A 19,133-nucleotide genomic window follows, 5' to 3' on the forward strand; every position below is an offset into this window, starting at 1 on the left:
ACAAGCAATCATAATCAGGAGAAAACATAGGGAGGAAGCTGCTGATGCAAGCTGTTTCAACCTTTAAAACAGCCTGCTTCAGCAACTTTACGATCGAAACGTCGTGATATTTTTATTTTTTATTCACTTTAATTGCATGTTTTATTGTTATTCTTATTTTTTCTATGTACGTGACTTTACCGAAAGACCCAAAGAATATGAATTCCTGCAGTCACGAAAGCTTTAAGTCAAGATAAAAATAAACATGTCGAATAATATAATTGTCAAAGAACAGTTACGAATGGACAAAACAATTCTAGATTTGAAGCTTTCGTGACTGCAAGGATTCATATTCTTAGGTTTTTTCGGTAAAGTCACGTAGGTAAAACATTAAAATTAATAAAAAGTAAAATAAAATAAAAATCACGACGTTTCGGAGGCAACACAAGCTTCCGTCTTCAGGTGGAACCGTCACAGCCACGACAGCTGTATCAAGTAAATGATCAAGTAAATGATACAGCTGTCGTGGCTGTGACGGTTCCACCTGAAGACGGAAGCTTGTGTTGCCTCCGAAACGTCGTGATTTTTATTTTATTTTACTTCTATAAATTTTAATGTTTTACTTACGTGACTTTGCCGAAAAAACCTAAGAATATGGACAAAACAACCCTGTTTGTACAAAAGTGAGCCCGACCTGGGAAGATAAAAATTGTTTAGTTTTATTTGTATCTTTTTAAAAGTAATTTGTTTACCTTTCCTACACTTTGCACTCCTATCGCGTTTGTGTGTTGTTCGTGATTCTAACGTTCTGACCCCGTGTCCCGAATGGGCATCTGTGGCTCATCGCACATCACAGTTCCTATGATCACTGTTACATTGTTTTTATAGCTTTATTTTGGATATCTTTAATCTAAATTGTCTTATGGTTGTTATTGTTTGATTTTGTATCCCACTGGGATGTTTGATATACGGTGCTTTTTCTGGAAGACTGCAGTTTTTTCCTGTATTTTTTCTTTTGCGCGTAGTAACTTTAAGATGTTTCTTGTTCATGTTTTTGTTTGTTGCGGTTGCACCCGATTCAAGAGCCGAATTGCTCACAGGGCTTTACCTAATACATGAAATGAAAATCGCATTCATCCGCGATTCGTCAACATTCCCGTCGAGCGCCTCCAGGGCGGACTGGCGGCGGTGCCGAGTCGGCGTGCCCCCCCCCCCCCCGTGACGTCACCCAAACCAGTCCCGCGTGACGTCACAGCCGCTACCACTTCCGCCGGACGTGACGTCGCGCGTTTCCGCCGTCTCTGCCCGCGCGCGCGCTGCTCCGGCGATGGCGGCGGCGCCGCCTCCTCCTCCCCCGGCCAAGTGGTTCTTCAGCAGGGAGCAGCTCGAGGCCACGCCGTCGCGCAGATGCGGCATCGAGGTGGACAAGGAGTTATCCTACCGCCAACAGGCGGCCAACCTCATCCAGGACATGGGACAGAGGCTCAACGTGTATCCTTACCGGACGGGCGCGGGGGGCGGGGGGCGGCTGCGTCACCGGGCCGTGCGGCCTTGTCGCGCAGGCTTTCGCGGGAGGGGAGGCATTGTTACGTAACGTTGGTTACTCGCGTTAACCTCGAGCTCGGTGGGGATGAATGTGCTTATTGTGGCGGTGTTTAGTTGCGGTAGAGAGCAGGGTTCGTTGCAATGGCGCGACTTGTGAGGGGGGGGGGGGGGGGGTATCTGTGAGGGGAGGCTGATGCCGAGCGCGGCGAGGCCCGGGCGCGGCTCTCCTTTGTCGCCGCCATGTTGTCCTCGCCCTCCACGCCGGCTCGGCGCGTCGCGTCCTCTCTGCGAGCCTTCCTTCTCCTCTACGCGTTTATTCATTCTCCCCGTGAGTGTGCGAATGATTGCAACCTTGGGGGTAACCTCCACGCCGCGTGCGTTCCTGCAGTCGTGTGAACCCGAGGGGCGAGAGGGTACCGCTTCCTCCACCGCCAGTGTCCATTTTGCCACCGGCTCGGGGTCGTTGGGGGATTTGCTCGTAAATGTAAGTGTTGATTTCTGTCGCTTGTGTGTGTTGTGGTTTTGTGCGTGTTCTTTCCTTGACCCTTGGTTTCATTTGATTCATTTTTGGACTCGGCGCAGTTCTCAGCTGACGATAAACACAGCTATCGTATATATGCACAGGTTTTATATGCTGCAGACCTTCTCAAAGTTCCACAGAAATGTAAGCTTTACGTGTATACTTCGAATTTGAAGAAATTCTGACATCAGCTTACATTTTCAGTCTACAATTATTACGCGCTGTACACGTGGAATGTGTAACACTGCACGCTGGAGGCTCTGTTGGTGTTTCTTAAGGTTAAAAGCATTCCACTCAAAAGTTATTCTATCTCTTCCTGAAGGCAATTTCTCCAGCTGCTTTGTTCCTTGCTGCTAAAGTAGAAGAGCAACCACGGAAGCTGGAACATGTTATTAAAGTGGCACACGCGTGCCTTAACCCACAGGAAGCTCCGCTGGATACAAAGAGTGATGTAAGTGAGACTAAATGATACATGTTTCTGTATTCTATCTCAACCCAGAGGTTTTGCACCTTTCCATTCTCTATTTGGCTAATTTGTACATATGTTGGATGCACGCGTGGAATGAAATATGTTTTCAATGTACTGTGACTGTTGAGCCAATATGCACTCGGACGTCTTTTGTGTGCAAGGTGAAATTCTGGGTAAATATTCAATCGTAAAACAAACTTACGCAGGAGAATTTCTTTCCTGTTTCGTCAGGCTTACCTTCAGCAAGCCCAAGACTTGGTGATGAATGAACATGTGATGCTTCAGACATTGGGTATGTTGAAGCTGACATTGGAACTGTTCATATTTTCTATTCAAAACAAAGTTTCCACTTAAATTACCCAGGAATTGAGAATTTGTTACAACATTGACCTCAAAACGGCCCTGATTCAAGGCTGTAAACCTCTCCATTGGTTTTCAGTTTCAAGACAGAGCCTATAATAATTCTTTCTTTGGTCTGTGGTCTTTCCTGAATCACCATGGAATGGCTCATTCGTTTGAAAGATACATTTGCATAAAAAAAATTGAAGAGGTATGTTTTGATTTATAGAGCCTTCAGATTATATACCTACTATGAAATTAATATGTGCTCTCTTTCATTTTGCAGGTTTTGAAATAACAATAGATCACCCTCATACTTACGTTGTGAAATGCACACAGTTAGTACGGGGTAAGAACCACACTCATGTGCAGAACATTAATACGCAAAGCATGTCGTATTCTAAGTTACAAGTAATTATCTTCCAAATCTACATTGAAACACTAAAGATAAATATATATTTGCCTCCGTTATTTGGTCATAATACGTTTTCTGCTTTTATATTTTCAGCGAGTAAGGATCTGGCCCAGACCTCGTATTTCATGGCTACCAACAGGTGGTTACCCACACCCATACGTTGCACTGTTAAGGCGCACTAAAGCTTCCCCTAATGCAGAACCCCCTACCGTTGCCACTGCCCTGTCTCGCTCTAGGGCTAGGCCCGCCATACCCCATGGCGTTGGCCCCCTATTGTAGTGCGGTGTAATGTACCAGGGCACCATCGGCACAGGGGGTTGTATGCACTAGAGAAGTGTAGTGTTGCTGTCTGTACGGTTGCCAGTACTGCGTGCATATCGGTGTAAACTGGTAGCCTATCGTTCTGAGCGCTAGTCTAAGCTAGGAGTGAGAGTTACCCTGGTAAGTATGAGCATCCCATTTTTTTCTTTATTGCTTTTTTGCTTATATCTTGATAATATTTATCTTTTTAAAATGTTTGCTTTCATTATCAACTAATTTAATACATAATTAAAATGCGTAAATTTGATTGCATTTTGTGAATGTGCATGCATATTTTATATTATATGAAATGTTTCAATTTTCAAATTATGTACATTATACATTTTTTTATATGCACTGCCTTTGGCCACTGTTAAAACTGATGTAGATGTGAAAGTCATGGCTCCTTTCTCTGTCCCCATGGCAATGACCACTTAACAAACCTGAACCTGCCAATTGCCGGCTTCTGGACCAACTGTCTCCGGGGTCCTCTCCATCCTGCGTCTACGGCTGTGCAGCCTACACCTCACCACATTTTGCTTGCAGCACAAGCCCACAGTGGTAGCCTGCGTTTGTATCCACTTGGCCTGTAAGTGGTCCAACTGGGAGATTCCGGTCTCGAGTGATGGAAAACCATGGTGGGAATATGTTGATAATGGTGTCAGCATGAACCTTCTGGATGGTAAGGAATCCACCACATGTGCCTGATTCTAAATCGACATTTTTGTACGAATTGGAATTGAAAGAATTCTATTTGGGTAAACATTAAATTCACATGCATCATTCTTCATTGTACTGCACTTCGCAATGACATCCAAAGAATGACATTCAAGCATTATATTGGAGTTGTTTTGTTTAATGTTTAACTGTATTTTTGCTTTTTCAGCATTAACACATGAATTTCTTCAGATTCTTGAGAAAACCCCAAATAGGCTAAAAAGGATAAGAAACTGGAAGGTAAGTCATTTTGTATTATGCTTTTGGTTAATTTAACTCGTGAAATGTTTGTGATTAGACACCCGATTATTCAAAATAGGTTGTTATAAATTCTTCCTTTTGGGTTAATAAAAATTTCATTGTTGCAGTCCACAGTTTCAGCTTACGTTTCCATTTAGTCAATAAACAATACAGAGCCAAAATATATAATCAAATAAAGATGGACTACTTTGGGTTAATGTGAATTTTTGGTAAATTCATTTGTAGTACAGGTTTCCCTGCATGCGGTAGATGTATTTCCAAAAATGGCGCAGAAAGCAAAACCGCACTTAGACGGCTGCCTTGTCGAGTAGTGCATTAAGTACACAATGTATGTCCCACGTTCGACCGCATAGTCACATATGAGTGAATTCAAACTGCATAGAGTGAATTTTGGGTAGAAATAGATTAGCTGCATATACACGAGTTCACACAACTGAACCTGCATAAATCGAGGGAAATTTGCGTTTGTCAATATTGGTCCACGAATGAAAACATTCCTTTAACTTGAAAGTAGACCACACTGATACAACAGTACCCACCTACCATTTCCCATTTATACATTAACAATCATTTGAAAGGCCTTCTTTTTTTGCAAACTGGCTAGTATTATGGGATATCCTTTGCCAGTATCAAAATATAAGAATAGGTTTTCCCCTTTCGAGCAATAAAACAGGTGATAAGATGTTAAAACACCAAGCTGAAACCTTTAACCACATATACTTGCGGTGAAAATACAAACCAAAAACATCTGACAGTATATGCATTGTCTTTGAAACTGATTGGTCCACACAAGAGACAGCTTTCTTTAGAGCCTAGTCTCAATCACAGACATGATTCCTTGCAAAAGGTTTCAGTTTGGTGTTTTAACATCTTAACACCTGTTTTATTGCCAGAAAGGGGAAAACCTATTATAAACTGGCTAGTATTTTTTTGTTGCTGTGTAATAACGACTTCGTATGCGTGTCACTGAAAAACATTGAGTTTTAATTTAAGCGTTGATAACTTTTTCGATAAGCGACAGTGATAGCCCACAAATGCAAACAAGAGGTGGTTTCCATTGGATGGGATGGTTTATAGTATGGCACTGCACTGCCCACTCTCCCATGCAGCTTTTAGGCAAGTACAGGACTGCACGATTCCATGCCAACCGCTGCTTTTTGTACAGGAAAATCTCTCAAAGCGGGGACACCTGTAAATTGGAATTTGAGTATGTGAAAAATGGTGTTTGAAATTATTATTTTTATTTAAGGGCAAAGTAAACCTGGCCAGAATGCTATGTCAATGATAAGTTTGCTTTGTTTTCTTTGGGTCTTTCGGTAAAGTCACATTGTTTTCTTTGAACCTATCTTTGTGACTTTACTGAAAGACCCAAAGAATATGAATTCCTGGAGTCACGAAAGCTTTAAGTCAAGATTTAAGTATGCTTTGCAAAATTACGTCAATCGTAATTGTTTTTAAAATCATAAAATGTCCAAAAATAACTAGTGCTCATATATAATAACACCAAATGGTAGACTGATGTATTTGGCGAACAAGTGCCCGTGGACATCTCGGTCTACAGTAGATTAATATAAATGCATTGACTATGAGATGATGCATTTGTATTTTCTAAAAACATCACAATAGTTTAGGTAATGTATCATTTGATTACTACTGTCTTGATGTATCCACCTCTTCCACATGGTTATGGCAACTCATTACGCTAGAGTAATGCTTTTGAGTGTTATTTTAAATATTTAGTCAATGGTTTCATGTTGTTTACATGTACATTTAATATAGTAAATGCTTCATTTTTTTACAATATGCCAGACATTTGCCATCATTAGAAAGGCTCTTCCTCCATTAGCCATTAGTGAATGGGATTCCTAATTATTTTCTTTACATGTAAATAAGTTGTCGCATCACCTAATGAATTAATCTTGACTCTAACAACACTCTTGAATATTGCATTTGCTAAACTCATGAAACATTTCTCAAATTACTTGTACCTAAGCGAAGCTTCACTCACACCCTTGATTCCCCAGTACCTCTGCAATTTCCCAATCCTCATACTGGCCAACTGCCTCCAAAATCATACCTTTTGTGTGTGTAAAATAACTTGACTGTGTTCTCTTGCAGGCATATCAGAATCAAGCAATTAAGAAACTGAAAGTGGAAGGGCAACCAACAAACGATGCACATTGCCACAGCCTGGATAGTCTTGCATTCCACTTTGATGCTGCAGACCTCGCCGCACCTTCTGAAGTGAAATCTGCATCCACCTCCGTGCCACAGCCTATAAGTGTGCCGATGGTTCCTGTGCAGTCGGTTCCTTTTGCGCCGCCTGGTCAGGTCATGGCTCCTTTGAAGTCCTACCAACTGCAGAAGTCTCATGACCTTCAACAGAAGACCCATGACTCGGTACCCATCAAAGTGGAAATGCAAGCCAAACATTCTGACAATGCTATGCACTCTGACGTTCCAGTGTATTTAAAAACAGAGCGTTCATCCCAGAAATTGCCAAGCCGGGATCCCCAGCCTAGCACTGCCACAGGGTCTGTACCTTCTGCCACAGCAAATAAGGTTCCTCATCAGAAGGTTAGTCTGCTGGAGTACCAGGAGAAGCATGCTGTAGTCCTGGCAGAGCACAAGCGCAAGCTGGAAAGACAGGAAGCTGAACTCAAGGAAAAGTATGCCTCTGAAGCTCAAATACTTCTGGAGGTTCAGAGACGCGAAAAGATGCACCAGCAGCAACAGAGTAGTGGCACGAGTACTCCCAGTGAGCAGTCGCAGAAACATAAACACAAATCTCACCACCAGAGCAATGAGAAAGTGGACAAACATGGAAAACAGGACAAAAGTTCTATCAAAGTGCGCCTACCTGGAAACCAGGATGATACTAAAGATGGGCGTGAGATTAAAGTAAAAATCAAGATGCCAATGGCACATGAACATAACAGTGGCACTGATGACAGCATCAGCAAAGGTAAACACCAGAGCCAGGCAATGTTGAAAGAAAAGCACAAAGACCACCATCCTGCCTCCCACCACCATCACCACCATGGAAACAGTCATAAACACTTGCACTCGTACCCTCATTTACACAGCAGTGGTAATGGGAAACATAGCTCTGATGGTTCCAAAGGTGGCTTTGTATTATCACCAGAAGCCAAACCAGGTACTACGAGCAGCAGTGGTAGCTCGAGTTCTGGATCGTCACGTAAACGACCACGCGAGAGTAACGCCACATCTCATGGAAACCCGCAGAAGATGAGCAAGCAGACCTCCAAAAGCAGCAGCTCCTTTGCCAAGCAGCACTCCTTTGCAGTGCAGTCGCTGCTGCATCTTCCAATGCCTCCCCCACCACCCACCACCTCAATTTCTTATGGGCAGCTGTCCAAAAGATCTGGGAAGGAATTAAATGGGCTCAACTCGGACTCATGTTTGGACTTGGACGAGCCGATGCCCCACATGCAGGGCGACAGCTACAAGGCCACCCGTGATATGCTGGAGTCGCTGCTTTGTGCACAGGGTGTGAACACGCCCACCAACACCAGCCAGTCGGGTTTTACGCAAGACTTCAGCCCCAACTATTACAGCCAAAACATGGCCCGTGGATTCCATCCACTGATCCACAGAGGGCAGTCCTCACTTCCAAGTAAACCACCACTTCCGCCACTGCCAGCCGACCCTCCCCCGCCCCCTCCACCTCTCCCTAAGTAAATACACTGAACAACATGAGCAGGTCGACGTTTTGCTTTTTTGCTGTTAAAGAAAAAGGGTAAAATTGTACAGTTTTGTTGCAACGTTCATGTCTGCTTTTAGCCGCTGAGGAACCCCAGCGGTTTTACTGTGATTCAACGTGGGTTTTTTTTATAGCAAGCGCGTAACAGTTTTATGAAAAAAGAAAAAAAAACTGCATTTGAAAATCTTCGGAGTTGGTAAGTCTCTTGAAGATTTCCTTAACTGTCTTATGTCGTTTTAGCATTTCATTTTAGTTTAGTTTCATTCCTAAAGACTTCATAGATGTAAAGTCTTGGAAGTACCAGCATAAAGTGGAGGTACAAGAAGCTCAGGTGTTGGAATCTCTACAGTATAAAACTTAAAAAAAAAAATGTTTACATTTCATTATTGTGCTTTGTTATGAAGTGCATATTAACAATTTTCTTGGCTTGTGGTGAATATTTCTCCAGGCTTAGCCCTCTAAATACTTGATATTGAAAATTGCAAATATTTATTTATATACTTAATAAAGACATGAGAATCGTAATCCTGCTCGGTGTTTAAATGTAGTGGAGCTCTGTACATCGCCTTAGTTTCCCTGCAGTGAAGGCAGTGGACGGTAAGCATTATTGGCTGAAGGGATAAACGCGCATGGTAACGGCTGCAATCGTTTTCATTCTTGAACTATTGTCTGTATATAATACACCCGCTCCCTGTGTAAATTAAAATGTAAAATTTTGTACCAAAAAACATTCAGTAAAGATTTCTCAATAGCTAAATGGCCGCCTGGCACGTTTAGTGATTTCTCTATTTTACTACTTGCATTTAGATTGTTAAAATGTATGTATCACTTTACATTAAAGGCAATAAATGCTTTTGTGTTGTACCCTGTGCGGCCCTGCTTCATTGCACTGCGTAGTCGAGGCAAATATACATTTTTGAAATTGTACGTTTTTCAGAGGGAATGGACTTTGCAAGTGCACGTGGTTTTCATAACAGCAAGAAAATGCATTTTTCTGAGTAGCAGGATTGTAGAACACAAACCAATTGTGCACCGTTCATAGTGGCGTGCAGCTGAATACTTTTTCATGGTAATACCTTGGGACATGTAATAGGTTGACAATTTGGGAACATGCCCTTCAGAGCATGGGGTAACATTGACATTGGTTTGCGCCCGATTCATGAAAAGCGTACAGTATATGCGAAACAAGTCAACTTAACATTTTCCATTCTGGTCACCACAAAGTTGTCCAGAAATGTAAGCCAATTTACCCTCTTTCAAAGGGCAATTTCCCCAAAACATCCCTGTTACATTTTACAAAGCAGTATTAATGTCAGTTTGTTGAAACAGTGCTGTCTACTACATACTTTATTTTGTCAGTAGTGTATGGATTAAGCTGATAAAGCTACACAAATGTCTGCATGTAATGGGCTGTCTCATCTACTCGTGAATAAAGGTGCTAAAAAGCAACAATTGTGCAGTTGACAATGCTGTATTGGATACTTACTAATTGCAGAATGACAACCATATGGCAAAAACGGCTGTTGAATGAAGACGGAAAACTGCTCACTTTGCGTAAAATGCACACGGCTTGGAAGGAGTCTATTAACGAGAATCGCCACCCAGAAGGGGTGCTAAAACTATCGTATTTCATATTTAATGTATTTTATTGCAGCTTTATTGCCTCCTGGGGACGAGCATTGGTATGATAATTTAGGATTATTTAAGGGTGGTGTAAGGGCATTTCGGCACACCATAACTAAAGGCAGCTATTACACAACTGGGCAGGAGAAAGGGGGGTTGACTACCGCTGGGTAACTTCTGTGACTAAGCGACGCTCCCCATGTAGTTGGCTGGCTACACAGGAGCAGACGTGTAGTAGTCACGGAGACATTAACTCTCGCCTTCTAAGACTACAAGGTGCCCGATCCAAGATGATGAAGACGACCCGCTCCAAGACGACGACGGCGATGACAGTTTCTTGGTTCCCCCACAGCAGCCCAGAGCTCTGTTCCACACCGGCTTTTATCCACTCCTTGACCCGGCCACGCCCCTTGTCCCGAACAATCACCTCATCTGGGCCTGTCTGTCCCTCTCAATTGTTATTTACGACCACTTAGGTCCCGTGCTGTCCTTACGCGATCCTGTCAGTGCCCGTCGCGTTGATTAGTAACCATGGCCACGAGGAGCCGTACTGTCCTTACACATGCATGAATTATGTTTTGAAATGAATTTTGGACTTCAAAAAAACATCTGTAGCATACATTAGAGAATTCAACTTGTGCGTCTTTAATCGAGAGAGAACAATCACCAAGTTTTAATGTCACCTGAAAATTTAGAAAAATAAATAATGACTAGATAAAATATTAACTTAAAATATGCACGTGTTAAAATATAAGAAATAACCCAATGTGTCCTAACTTTTGGGCCACCCTGTTTGAAAGGGGTTTGACGTGTGCTCTGGGCTCTTGGATAGATGGCTTCCTACGAGTGCGCATGTGTTTAAGAGACGTTTTAGTAAAAGCCCTCACCTGAAGATTGCCTCGTGTGGACTCCCTTTCAATAATCCAGTCATAGAATAACGTGCCCCTGGCGAGGTCGAAGGGACCTAGAAATAACATTTTACAGGGCTTGTATAGAGATCATCTATGTTTTAGAGGTGCTTCCTTTGTAAAAATACAGAACCTTTATCTCATCCGACAAAAAACACTCGTCTCATTAAGATGCAGAAGCCTCATCTCATCCGAAAATCCTCTTCTCATCCGACACTGAACCCTCCTCTCATCTGTTTTTCACAAGCCGATCTTGACACCGCTGGTATCAGTCATTGGCAAGTCCACTCAGCTCCACATCCTTTTGTACCCCATTAGTCCATCTCCTCTTGCCCGTGCTGCACCCCTTTAGCCCCCTCTATCCAGCCAAACAAGCTGCAACAACATTTCATTGTTAAAATGTTCTTGGAAAGATTTTGGTTTACTTTTTATTATTATTAATTTTCCGTTTAACCACCTCTGCCCAAAAATAAGCTGATTGGCCATGTGGGTAGATGGGCACCACGTGCCCACACCCAGCAGGTAAATTATTGAATAACTCGCGCTGCTTGGCTATTTGCACGGTTTATAACTAAAGTGAATTGTAAGCAATGTCGATTTCTTAGTATTCTTTTCCAGTGACGTTTTCGGATGACTTCTTAAAATCTAATATTTTACCTGAAGCCATAATTTCGTGGTACACAATAGTGGCGAAAGAACGATCTATATTTCATCATGACTTTTAAGCTCTTCCAGTACAAGATCAACCATGGTTGGACTTCAATAAATTACCCATTGCAGTCTGTTGAAGGCTAAAGTGGCGAACTCAATTCATAATTGCACAATAAGAACGTCCTTAGCCGTTAGTGTTGAGAAAAGTTTCCATGAAACACTTTAAGTTAATGTGTACTTCTCACGACAAATTTGTAGAATTAGTAGACAGTCTGGTAACATCCGGCCTACACGCTTTAAATATTTGGGCTCTTAACAATTTTCCATAAATGCAACGTTATTTAATGCAGAATATTTGTTCCTGCTTTGTAGTTTGTCCATAAGTAGCAATCATTTTGATACTTTTGTAGACAGGAGAAGTATATTTTGTCAGTCTCATGGGAATATTGGTTTTATGAATTTCGGGTAATCGCATAAAATCTTGGACAAACGCCATTGTTACTGTAAATAAGATAGGCACACTTAGTATTCTGCATCTTTAAGTTTCTGAATGTATTCGTTCCGGTTTTTTCCCCTGAGTTTGAGTTGAATGATTAAAGCATTTCATAAGTGTCTTCATTAGTCAACAGTTGCTATCTGTTTTTGGTGGTTAGTTTGTTGTTCTTCACCCCCCTCCCCAAACTCCGATTCGCACGGTTGGCTCCGTATGGTTGAAAGAAGTTAAACGTACATAGTGTTCTTATCGATACGGTGATATAAGGTGTTCAAATCATAAATCTTCAAATAATTAAGCGTTTTAAGCAATATACAAATTTGTTTAGTTTTTTTATGGGGGCGTTAGCGACCCATCAGTGATTTTCCTGACAAGTCACGACAAACGTACTGAAACTTTTATCGCGCCGAGCACGAAGGGTCATTCCCCGAAACGTCGACTTCCGTCTACGGTATTTTGTTGTTGAATGCCGCGAGTGGCGCGCCGGTCCACAGCGACAAATCTGTGAATCGCGTGACGACAGCGAGAATAACAAATTGTAAATACATCAGTTGTTAATACATCAATACATCAATTAGATTTTACTCAGGCATCGAAGTACCAGCGCGCCGTGTACGCGACGATGTAGTCCGGTATGTAGCTTAAAGTGTACACGTAGTTTGAAGAAGTACACACGTAGTTTGAAGAAGTACACACGTAGTTTGAGTGTACACGTAGCTTGTAGTGTATAAACGTGTCGTGGAGTTGCAGTGATAGTAGTGGTAGTAGTTTGAGAAGGCAGAGGGCGCAGGCGGCCGCCGTGGCCGCCTCAGCCGCGGGGCGCTCCGAGGACCCCGAAAAAAGGCGCGAAACTCGCGACGGCGAAGACGGCGAAGACGGCGCCGCCGGCTCCGGTACAGACGTGAGTGACACACACGTCGTTAGTTATAGAGTATAGCTCTCAATTAAAACATATAGCAAGTACTGTACCTGCTTGACATGTCACAGCATTGGGGAACTGGTCAAAAAACGGCAAAAAACATGACTACTGTACATTGACTACTGTACATACTGTACATTGTTTTACGGACAAAAATAACGGAACGATTTTTTTTATTTAACAGTGTGGAACCTTCTTGGTTCTTTCGGTAAAGTCACGTAGAAGGGAAGTAATAAAATAATACAAATAAAGCATAATAAAATCAAATAATTCTCACGACGTTTCGGCTACAACGCAAGCAGCCGTCTTCAGGTGAAGAATGAGACACTGCCAAGCTAGGAGCTTATATATAAGCTGAGTTGGAGGTGGAAGAAAAAGAGAGCCTTAACAAAAGAATGGGCATATCAAGAGGAATTTCGCATATTCATGAAAAATGCCTAGGAGGTGGGCGGGGGGGGGGTTCAAAGTCATATTATGCCCATGCATTATGCAGGATCAGCGGCACCAAAGGGAGGGCATGTTAATAATATGTAGAAGCAATGAAACATGTGAATGGGAGAACGGTGGCAGGAGACCCGCAGCGGAGCAAATAATGCATTCCCTGTGGAGAACACAAGATACACAGTTAATGCCAGTGAGTGGACTGCGGTCTGAAAGTCACCATAAACGTGAACAACAATCAGTTAAGATCCGAAGTGGTTTATTACGTCCTTCCAATGATTGCTGAGCCAGAATCCATCTTCTCGGTTGAAATTGTCTCTGTGTTTGTATATGTGGATCGCCTCATGAACGAATCTCTCATGGTAGCCAGATGGCTTGCAGAGAACCTCTGTCTTGGAGAAGTCAATGTCATGTGAGCCCACTGAATTGTAACAGTGATCTGCCACGGCTGAGGTGTTTGTCCTACCGTGTTTCAGGTCTGCCTTATGTTCACGGATGCGATCCGAGACATGTCGTTTGGTTTCTCCAATGTAACTGCTACCACAGAGGAAACTTAGTTTGTAGACGCCAGGGTACTGTATGTCTGGAATCACGTCTTTTACAGACGGGACTAGATCACGGATTTTATGTACTGTGTTGAATCGTACCTGAATCTTGTGTTTAATCAGGATTTTGGAGATCTTTTTTTGTGACCCCAGCAATGTAGGGTAAGGTGATGGTTTTGAAAGGCTCCTCAGCAGGATCCTTCTTGACGGTTGGAGTGATGGCCTTGCGGATTGTGTAGTCGGAGTAACCATTAGCCTTAAGAGCTTGGCGTACGTGTTTGAGTTCACTGGCAATGTGTTCCTGGTCGGAGATGCATTGGGCTCTATGGTATAGAGTCTTGATGAGGGAGTTCTTCTGGGATGGATGGTGGTGGGAATCCGGTTTTAGGTAGGCATCCGTATGGGTGGCTTTCCTGTAGACAGAATGGCTCATTGAACCATCAGGTCTCCTTTTAATTAAGACATCGAAAAAGGGTAGCTTGCCATCTTTTTCGACTTCCATGGTGAATCTGATGGCTGGGTGTATGGAATTGATGTGGTCGAGAAATTGGTCTAGAGCAGGCCGGCCATGTGGCCAGATGACAAAAGTGTCATCTACGTACCTCTTCCATAAGGTCGGGTGTAGAGTGGCAGTCTGGATGGCGTCAGTCTCAAATTTCTCCATGAAAATGTTGGCTACAACCGGAGATAGGGGGGAGCCCATTGCGGAACCTTGTTCTATTTAACGGAGGGGTTTCCCACTCAAAAGCTCGTACGTGTGTCACGTTTAACAACCCTGTGCAGCATAGCTGGAGAAGCCATCGAGAATGGCTGCCTCGAAGGGAAAGGCGACTGCTGCTGCAACTCGACCTGCCCGAGACGCCTTCCTGCAGAGTCTCAAGGAGGAGTCGCCGTCACGGCTGCTGGAGATCGTAGAGCGACACGTGAGGGCTCTCCTCTGCCAACATGCCGCGTCCCTGTCACTCACTAGCGACGGACACTGCAGTAGATTCGTACGGTTTGCTTGTCAGAAAGTCAATGGAACGTGGGACGTTGTGATGTCACGGAAGAAAATAACGATGGTTACATTTAGGTGTTTATTTAAGGATGATGCGAACAGAACACGCTTTTTGTGTGTAGCGTGATTATTGTAAGTTTATACTTCGAAAATATATTTAAAAAAAGATCAATTTGTAAGGAGTATCCTTCTACAAGATTCCTATGTGCCCTGTGTATCGAAAGCAGGATATAAACAGAACCAGGATAAACGCCCCTAACTAGGGGGTGAAGGTCAATTTAAATAGGTGAGTTTTCAAGACAGACTTAAATCTATACATAACGACTCTGATCGTCTCATTGCCAATGGCAAAGCTTTCTATAGTCTGGGAGCTGCACTGGCAAAAGCCCAATCACCTCAGGAAATGAGCCTTGACCTCGGAGGACTTAGAAGAAGGCGATTTGAAGATCTCAGGGACCTCGTTGGAGTGTAAACATGGATCCATTCCTGCAAATATTGTGGGGCTAACCCATTGAGATTTGGTCAGCAGCAGGGTCTTTTCATCCACTTGATACTTGACTGGTAGCCAGTGTAAAGACAAGAAAGCAGGTGTGTGATGTGCTCGCGAAATGGTGTGTGCGTACGGACTCTAGCAGCAGCATTCTAAAGAAGCTGTCGTCTACCCAGAACCTTACTTGGAATCCTGAACACGAATACATGCATCAATTCAGTGAAATGTTACAATTTTACCTTGATATTCGATATTATTTCATATTTTGGTAAATATAATGCCTCTAGTGACTGCACAGATCACATGAAACCATTCTAAAACATACAATAATGATCGCACAAATGATGTTGTACATATACCATTAGCGTTAGAATTCGTTTCATTCTATTCAATACATCGTTACTTGCTCAGTGAATGCAGCCGAACAGTTAAATGTCATATAATCACGGTGTTTCTTGTAGAAAAGCCGCACAGACCCATTCTGCTTGAAGGAAGTGCTGGAGGAGTTGCCACTGCGCGCTCTGAAGGATGCACTTGAGAGTATCGGCAAGATTCTCACTGAGAGCCTGCTACATTGCCCCGCTGAGCAATGGAACCCTGACCCACCGCAACACGACGACATGGAGACAGAAGCCACGGGATCGGTACTATACATCTAATTCTGTCCTTTTACTCTTTCATGGTACATTTTAATGTGATTCATCGAATGCCTATCAACCAAATAGCTCAGTATGATTGTAAACAGAAAATTACACACATTGGTGGTCTGGCTGAGATCATTAAGGCTTCTTATACTTGCAAGCCTTATTTTATCTTGGACCTGAACCAAGAATCTCAGCTTTGCTGGCTCATTGTTTTGTCAATTTTACTGCATCAGCCCATGAGCTACCAGACAATTAAAAATTCTGTATTCGTCTGATTTACCTGTATTAATATGCCCAAAACATTTAATTAAATTATAGTTGCATGTCATATATTCTGAGTACTGTAGATAAAAACACGTCTTAAAGAGTATGAATGATTGTGGTAAGCATGCAAAGACATGAAAAAAATTTCAACTGGTTTTATACACGTTCACTAAAAATACTGTGATATATTAACTCTGACAATGGATGTCACTTGTTATTTGATTGTTGATGTTAGGAGTTGTGTGGTTAAAATGTGACACCTGCTCCCATCATTATGTGTTTGCATCCAGGAGTCAACTGTAGCTGTTGTGACGGCTGTAGCCACAGTGCTATCTGTGGCTGTGAAAACTGTCAGTGCGGAGGTGATAGAAGACATTTTGGAGTCGGCTATCATTCTACATGGTAAAGAGGCAGGGTGACGTCTATGAATAATTGATACAAATTGATAAATTATTGACTATATCTGTTTCCACGACTTCTCAGTTTTTTTATAATTGGAAAGAGTAAAAGTTTGTGAGTATGTATAGTAGGAGAACGAAACCAAGATACATAAAGTAGTTATTTGCCACATTTCTCTGACTTGGATAATTTATAACAGTTCATTGTTTAGAGCTGCATATCCCAATGAACACTATTGCAGTATGTTCATCTCATAAATATCTGCAAAATAAAATACTTCTTGATGTTGCACTGGGAAATGTTATGCATGCGCACTGGATGATATATTGATTTCAAGTACTGTATAGGGTAGATTACCAAAATATTGGCAATAGTTTATTTAATAATTGAGCCTACAAATTATTGTTATGCTGAATATACAGGGTGGCCCATAGGTCAAGACTGAATGGGTTATCTTATTTTAACAATTTTCAAACTGACTTCCATTAACATGAATGTATACATGAATTCTCTGTAGAAGTTATTTTTGGACTTTTTTTAGATTCACGTGTAATCTTTGACCATTCCTAAATTACGTTTTGTCTAAATTCATTCAAGGTTCTTGGTCGAATTTTGTAAACAACGGGATTGTGGTGAACCCACAGGAAGAATACAAATAGATATGAATAATGATAATAGATAAATATTAACTTAAAGAATAAACTGTTTAAATGTTTTAATGCCAGTGCTAAAATAAATGAAATAACCCTATTTGTCCAGACTTTTTTGTCACCCTGTATAAAAAATGCATTCCAGGTGGTTACATCAGGCAACAATACAAGATATGTATGTTCCTGTGGTGATAATTAGTTCCAATCTACTCTACCGTTTTTCTCACCCTGTTGACAGCCCTGTTGCCACTTTTCACCGATTCTCACCCTAACCTAAGAAACACGGTCATAAACCTGTGCGAGTCTTGGTGGGAGAGAGACCTACCTGGGAAAGAGGAGCTTGGAAAGAATATGATCCTCACAATTCTGCGGTGCAATTTAATACAGCAGAGCAAAGCCTTGGTATGTAGCAATGCCTTGAATGGCAATTTATAATTTGTTGTTTTTCATAACAGTGACTTTCATTCTTGTGATTTTTTTTTTTACTGCAATCAGTGCGTTTTTAAAGATTATTATTTAGCTTTGAATGTAATGATACATCGCTTAAAATCGATTATTAAACTAACATTATGCATCAAATTGTCCGTATTGCAATCAACAATGTATGTGTATCGTATGCAAATTATATGGTAATGTTACATTGAAGCTAATGGAGCGAACGAAACAGTACAAACAAGAAACAATGCAAATGAGATTATGAAACTCAGATAGTTGAATTTAGAAAAAAATCACTTCAGTCATTACAGATACAATTTCTGTGGGGGTAAATTGTTGCACATCTACATTTAGTTCTTGTCACGATAATATGAAGTATTTGTGTGTACTTCTAACACATGGTTGCTTGTGTTGATGTAGCTACACACCCATTGTATTATAAATTGTCAAGTGGGACTTGGTGCTTGCAAGCCAGATAAAATGTGCCCGCGCTGAAACTGTTCTAATGCAGGGTGCAGTGATAAAGCGGTTGTGGAGCCTGCGTGAGAGCTTCCGGCTGTTTGACTTCCTGGGCAACCCACCCGAGACTGAGGAGTTGAAGGAGCTGCTGCTGCAGGGATGCATAGTGACAAATATCTACCTGAAAACCGAGGAGGTGAGAGCAGCGGACTCAAAGGCAGCAGCATCAAAGTGGTGTTCTCGTACCGTTCTTTGAAAAACCTAAGCGGAGACAGTTTAAGGACTAAATGTAAAACAAGCGAGCATTAAAGCATTGTGTTGTTACTTTTACTGGATATTTATATTGGTCATTTACAGAATCTTTGTGTATGCTGTTCAGCAATATCTTTTGAAATAAATGTCTTGGATGAATCTTGCTGTGATTTGAATAATTGTTTATCTGATTGCGTGTAATTTACGTTTTTCAGAGTCGTCGATTCTTGTCCTTCCTTTTCGGTTTAAATGTGGATTTTATCAAGACGATTCATGCCGTTCTTAAGAAGCACCTTCCTTCTTTGACTAAGTGAGGCCATTTTTCTTTGTGCATTTTCTGTATACTTGTAGATTTACCTTTTGCTTCGATGCTAAATGGTATTTTTTATAACCAATAAGCATATATTTTGGTTATTGATTACATGCCAAATGCTAATATGCTACAATTGTTTACGTTTTTACAATTAATAATGTCCAGGTAGTTTAGACATTTGGTAAATATACCCGCACATTTTTAAAATTGCATAAACATTACTGGTGGATTTACTTATTTGCTGCAGAAATGACATGCTTTCCTCTGCTTGTCTGCCAGATTAGTCCTCAAAGTTGAACTTCATGAAATTAAGTGTAAAACTAATATGAAGTTTTATATATATAGTGTATCTGGTGAACATGTTTGTATAATTAAACTTAC

General features: G+C 41.7%; 2 protein-coding genes across 14 annotated transcripts in view; both read left to right on the forward strand.

Annotated features, from left to right (window-relative positions):
- Nucleotides 1-1,238: 1,238 nt before the first annotated feature.
- On the forward strand, nucleotides 1,239-9,133 carry LOC133346213 (cyclin-T2-like). 5 transcript variants are annotated; one of them, XM_061557728.1, is made up of 9 exons: nucleotides 1,251-1,470; nucleotides 2,107-2,188; nucleotides 2,367-2,495; nucleotides 2,745-2,805; nucleotides 3,139-3,201; nucleotides 3,361-3,406; nucleotides 4,086-4,249; nucleotides 4,454-4,524; nucleotides 6,664-9,133. In XM_061557728.1, the coding sequence occupies exons 1-9, from the start codon at nucleotides 1,307-1,309 to the stop codon at nucleotides 8,245-8,247; spliced, it is 2,364 nt and encodes a 787-aa protein (XP_061413712.1). In that variant the 5' UTR covers nucleotides 1,251-1,306; the 3' UTR covers nucleotides 8,248-9,133. The 5 variants fall into 5 exon arrangements, with proteins under 5 accessions (XP_061413715.1, XP_061413710.1, XP_061413712.1 ...); XM_061557726.1 differs by having other exon boundaries at nucleotides 1,250-1,470; nucleotides 3,139-3,406; XM_061557731.1 differs by lacking the exons at nucleotides 4,454-4,524; nucleotides 6,664-9,133 and having other exon boundaries at nucleotides 1,239-1,470; nucleotides 4,086-4,447.
- Nucleotides 9,134-12,387: 3,254 nt separating this feature from the next.
- Nucleotides 12,388-19,133, forward strand: part of LOC133346214 (condensin-2 complex subunit G2-like) — a 32,500-nt gene continuing 25,754 nt past the window's right edge. Inside the window, exons 1-7 of one of the 9 annotated variants that reach the window (XM_061557739.1) lie at nucleotides 12,388-12,845; nucleotides 14,633-14,772; nucleotides 15,798-15,980; nucleotides 16,535-16,646; nucleotides 17,532-17,695; nucleotides 18,240-18,383; nucleotides 18,655-18,749. In XM_061557739.1, the coding sequence (XP_061413723.1) occupies nucleotides 14,656-14,772; nucleotides 15,798-15,980; nucleotides 16,535-16,646; nucleotides 17,532-17,695; nucleotides 18,240-18,383; nucleotides 18,655-18,749 (815 nt within the window). In that variant the 5' untranslated portion in view covers nucleotides 12,388-12,845; nucleotides 14,633-14,655. Of the gene's footprint in view, nucleotides 12,846-13,049; nucleotides 13,176-14,632; nucleotides 14,773-15,073; nucleotides 15,133-15,797; nucleotides 15,981-16,534; nucleotides 16,647-17,531; nucleotides 17,696-18,239; nucleotides 18,384-18,654; nucleotides 18,750-19,133 lie in introns of those variants that run through there. The other 8 variants (XM_061557732.1, XM_061557734.1, XM_061557735.1 and 5 more) reach the window with 8 other exon arrangements.

Source organism: Lethenteron reissneri, chromosome 23 (genome assembly GCF_015708825.2).
Source record: "Lethenteron reissneri isolate LAM-NWPU_2019-01 chromosome 23, ASM1570882v1, whole genome shotgun sequence".
NCBI classification, from domain to species: domain Eukaryota; kingdom Metazoa; phylum Chordata; class Hyperoartia; order Petromyzontiformes; family Petromyzontidae; genus Lethenteron; species Lethenteron reissneri.

Excerpts from the sequence above, each read along its gene's own strand:
- LOC133346213 (XM_061557726.1), top strand. The coding sequence starts at position 1,307 with ATGGCGGCGGCGCCGCCTCCTCCTCCCCCGGCCAAGTGGTTCTTCAGC. Across the intron at positions 2,496-2,744 it reads CGCTGGATACAAAGAGTGAT|GCTTACCTTCAGCAAGCCCA; the intron begins GTAAGTGAGACT and ends CTGTTTCGTCAG. Across the intron at positions 3,407-4,085 it reads TATTTCATGGCTACCAACAG|CCTACACCTCACCACATTTT; the intron begins GTGGTTACCCAC and ends ACGGCTGTGCAG.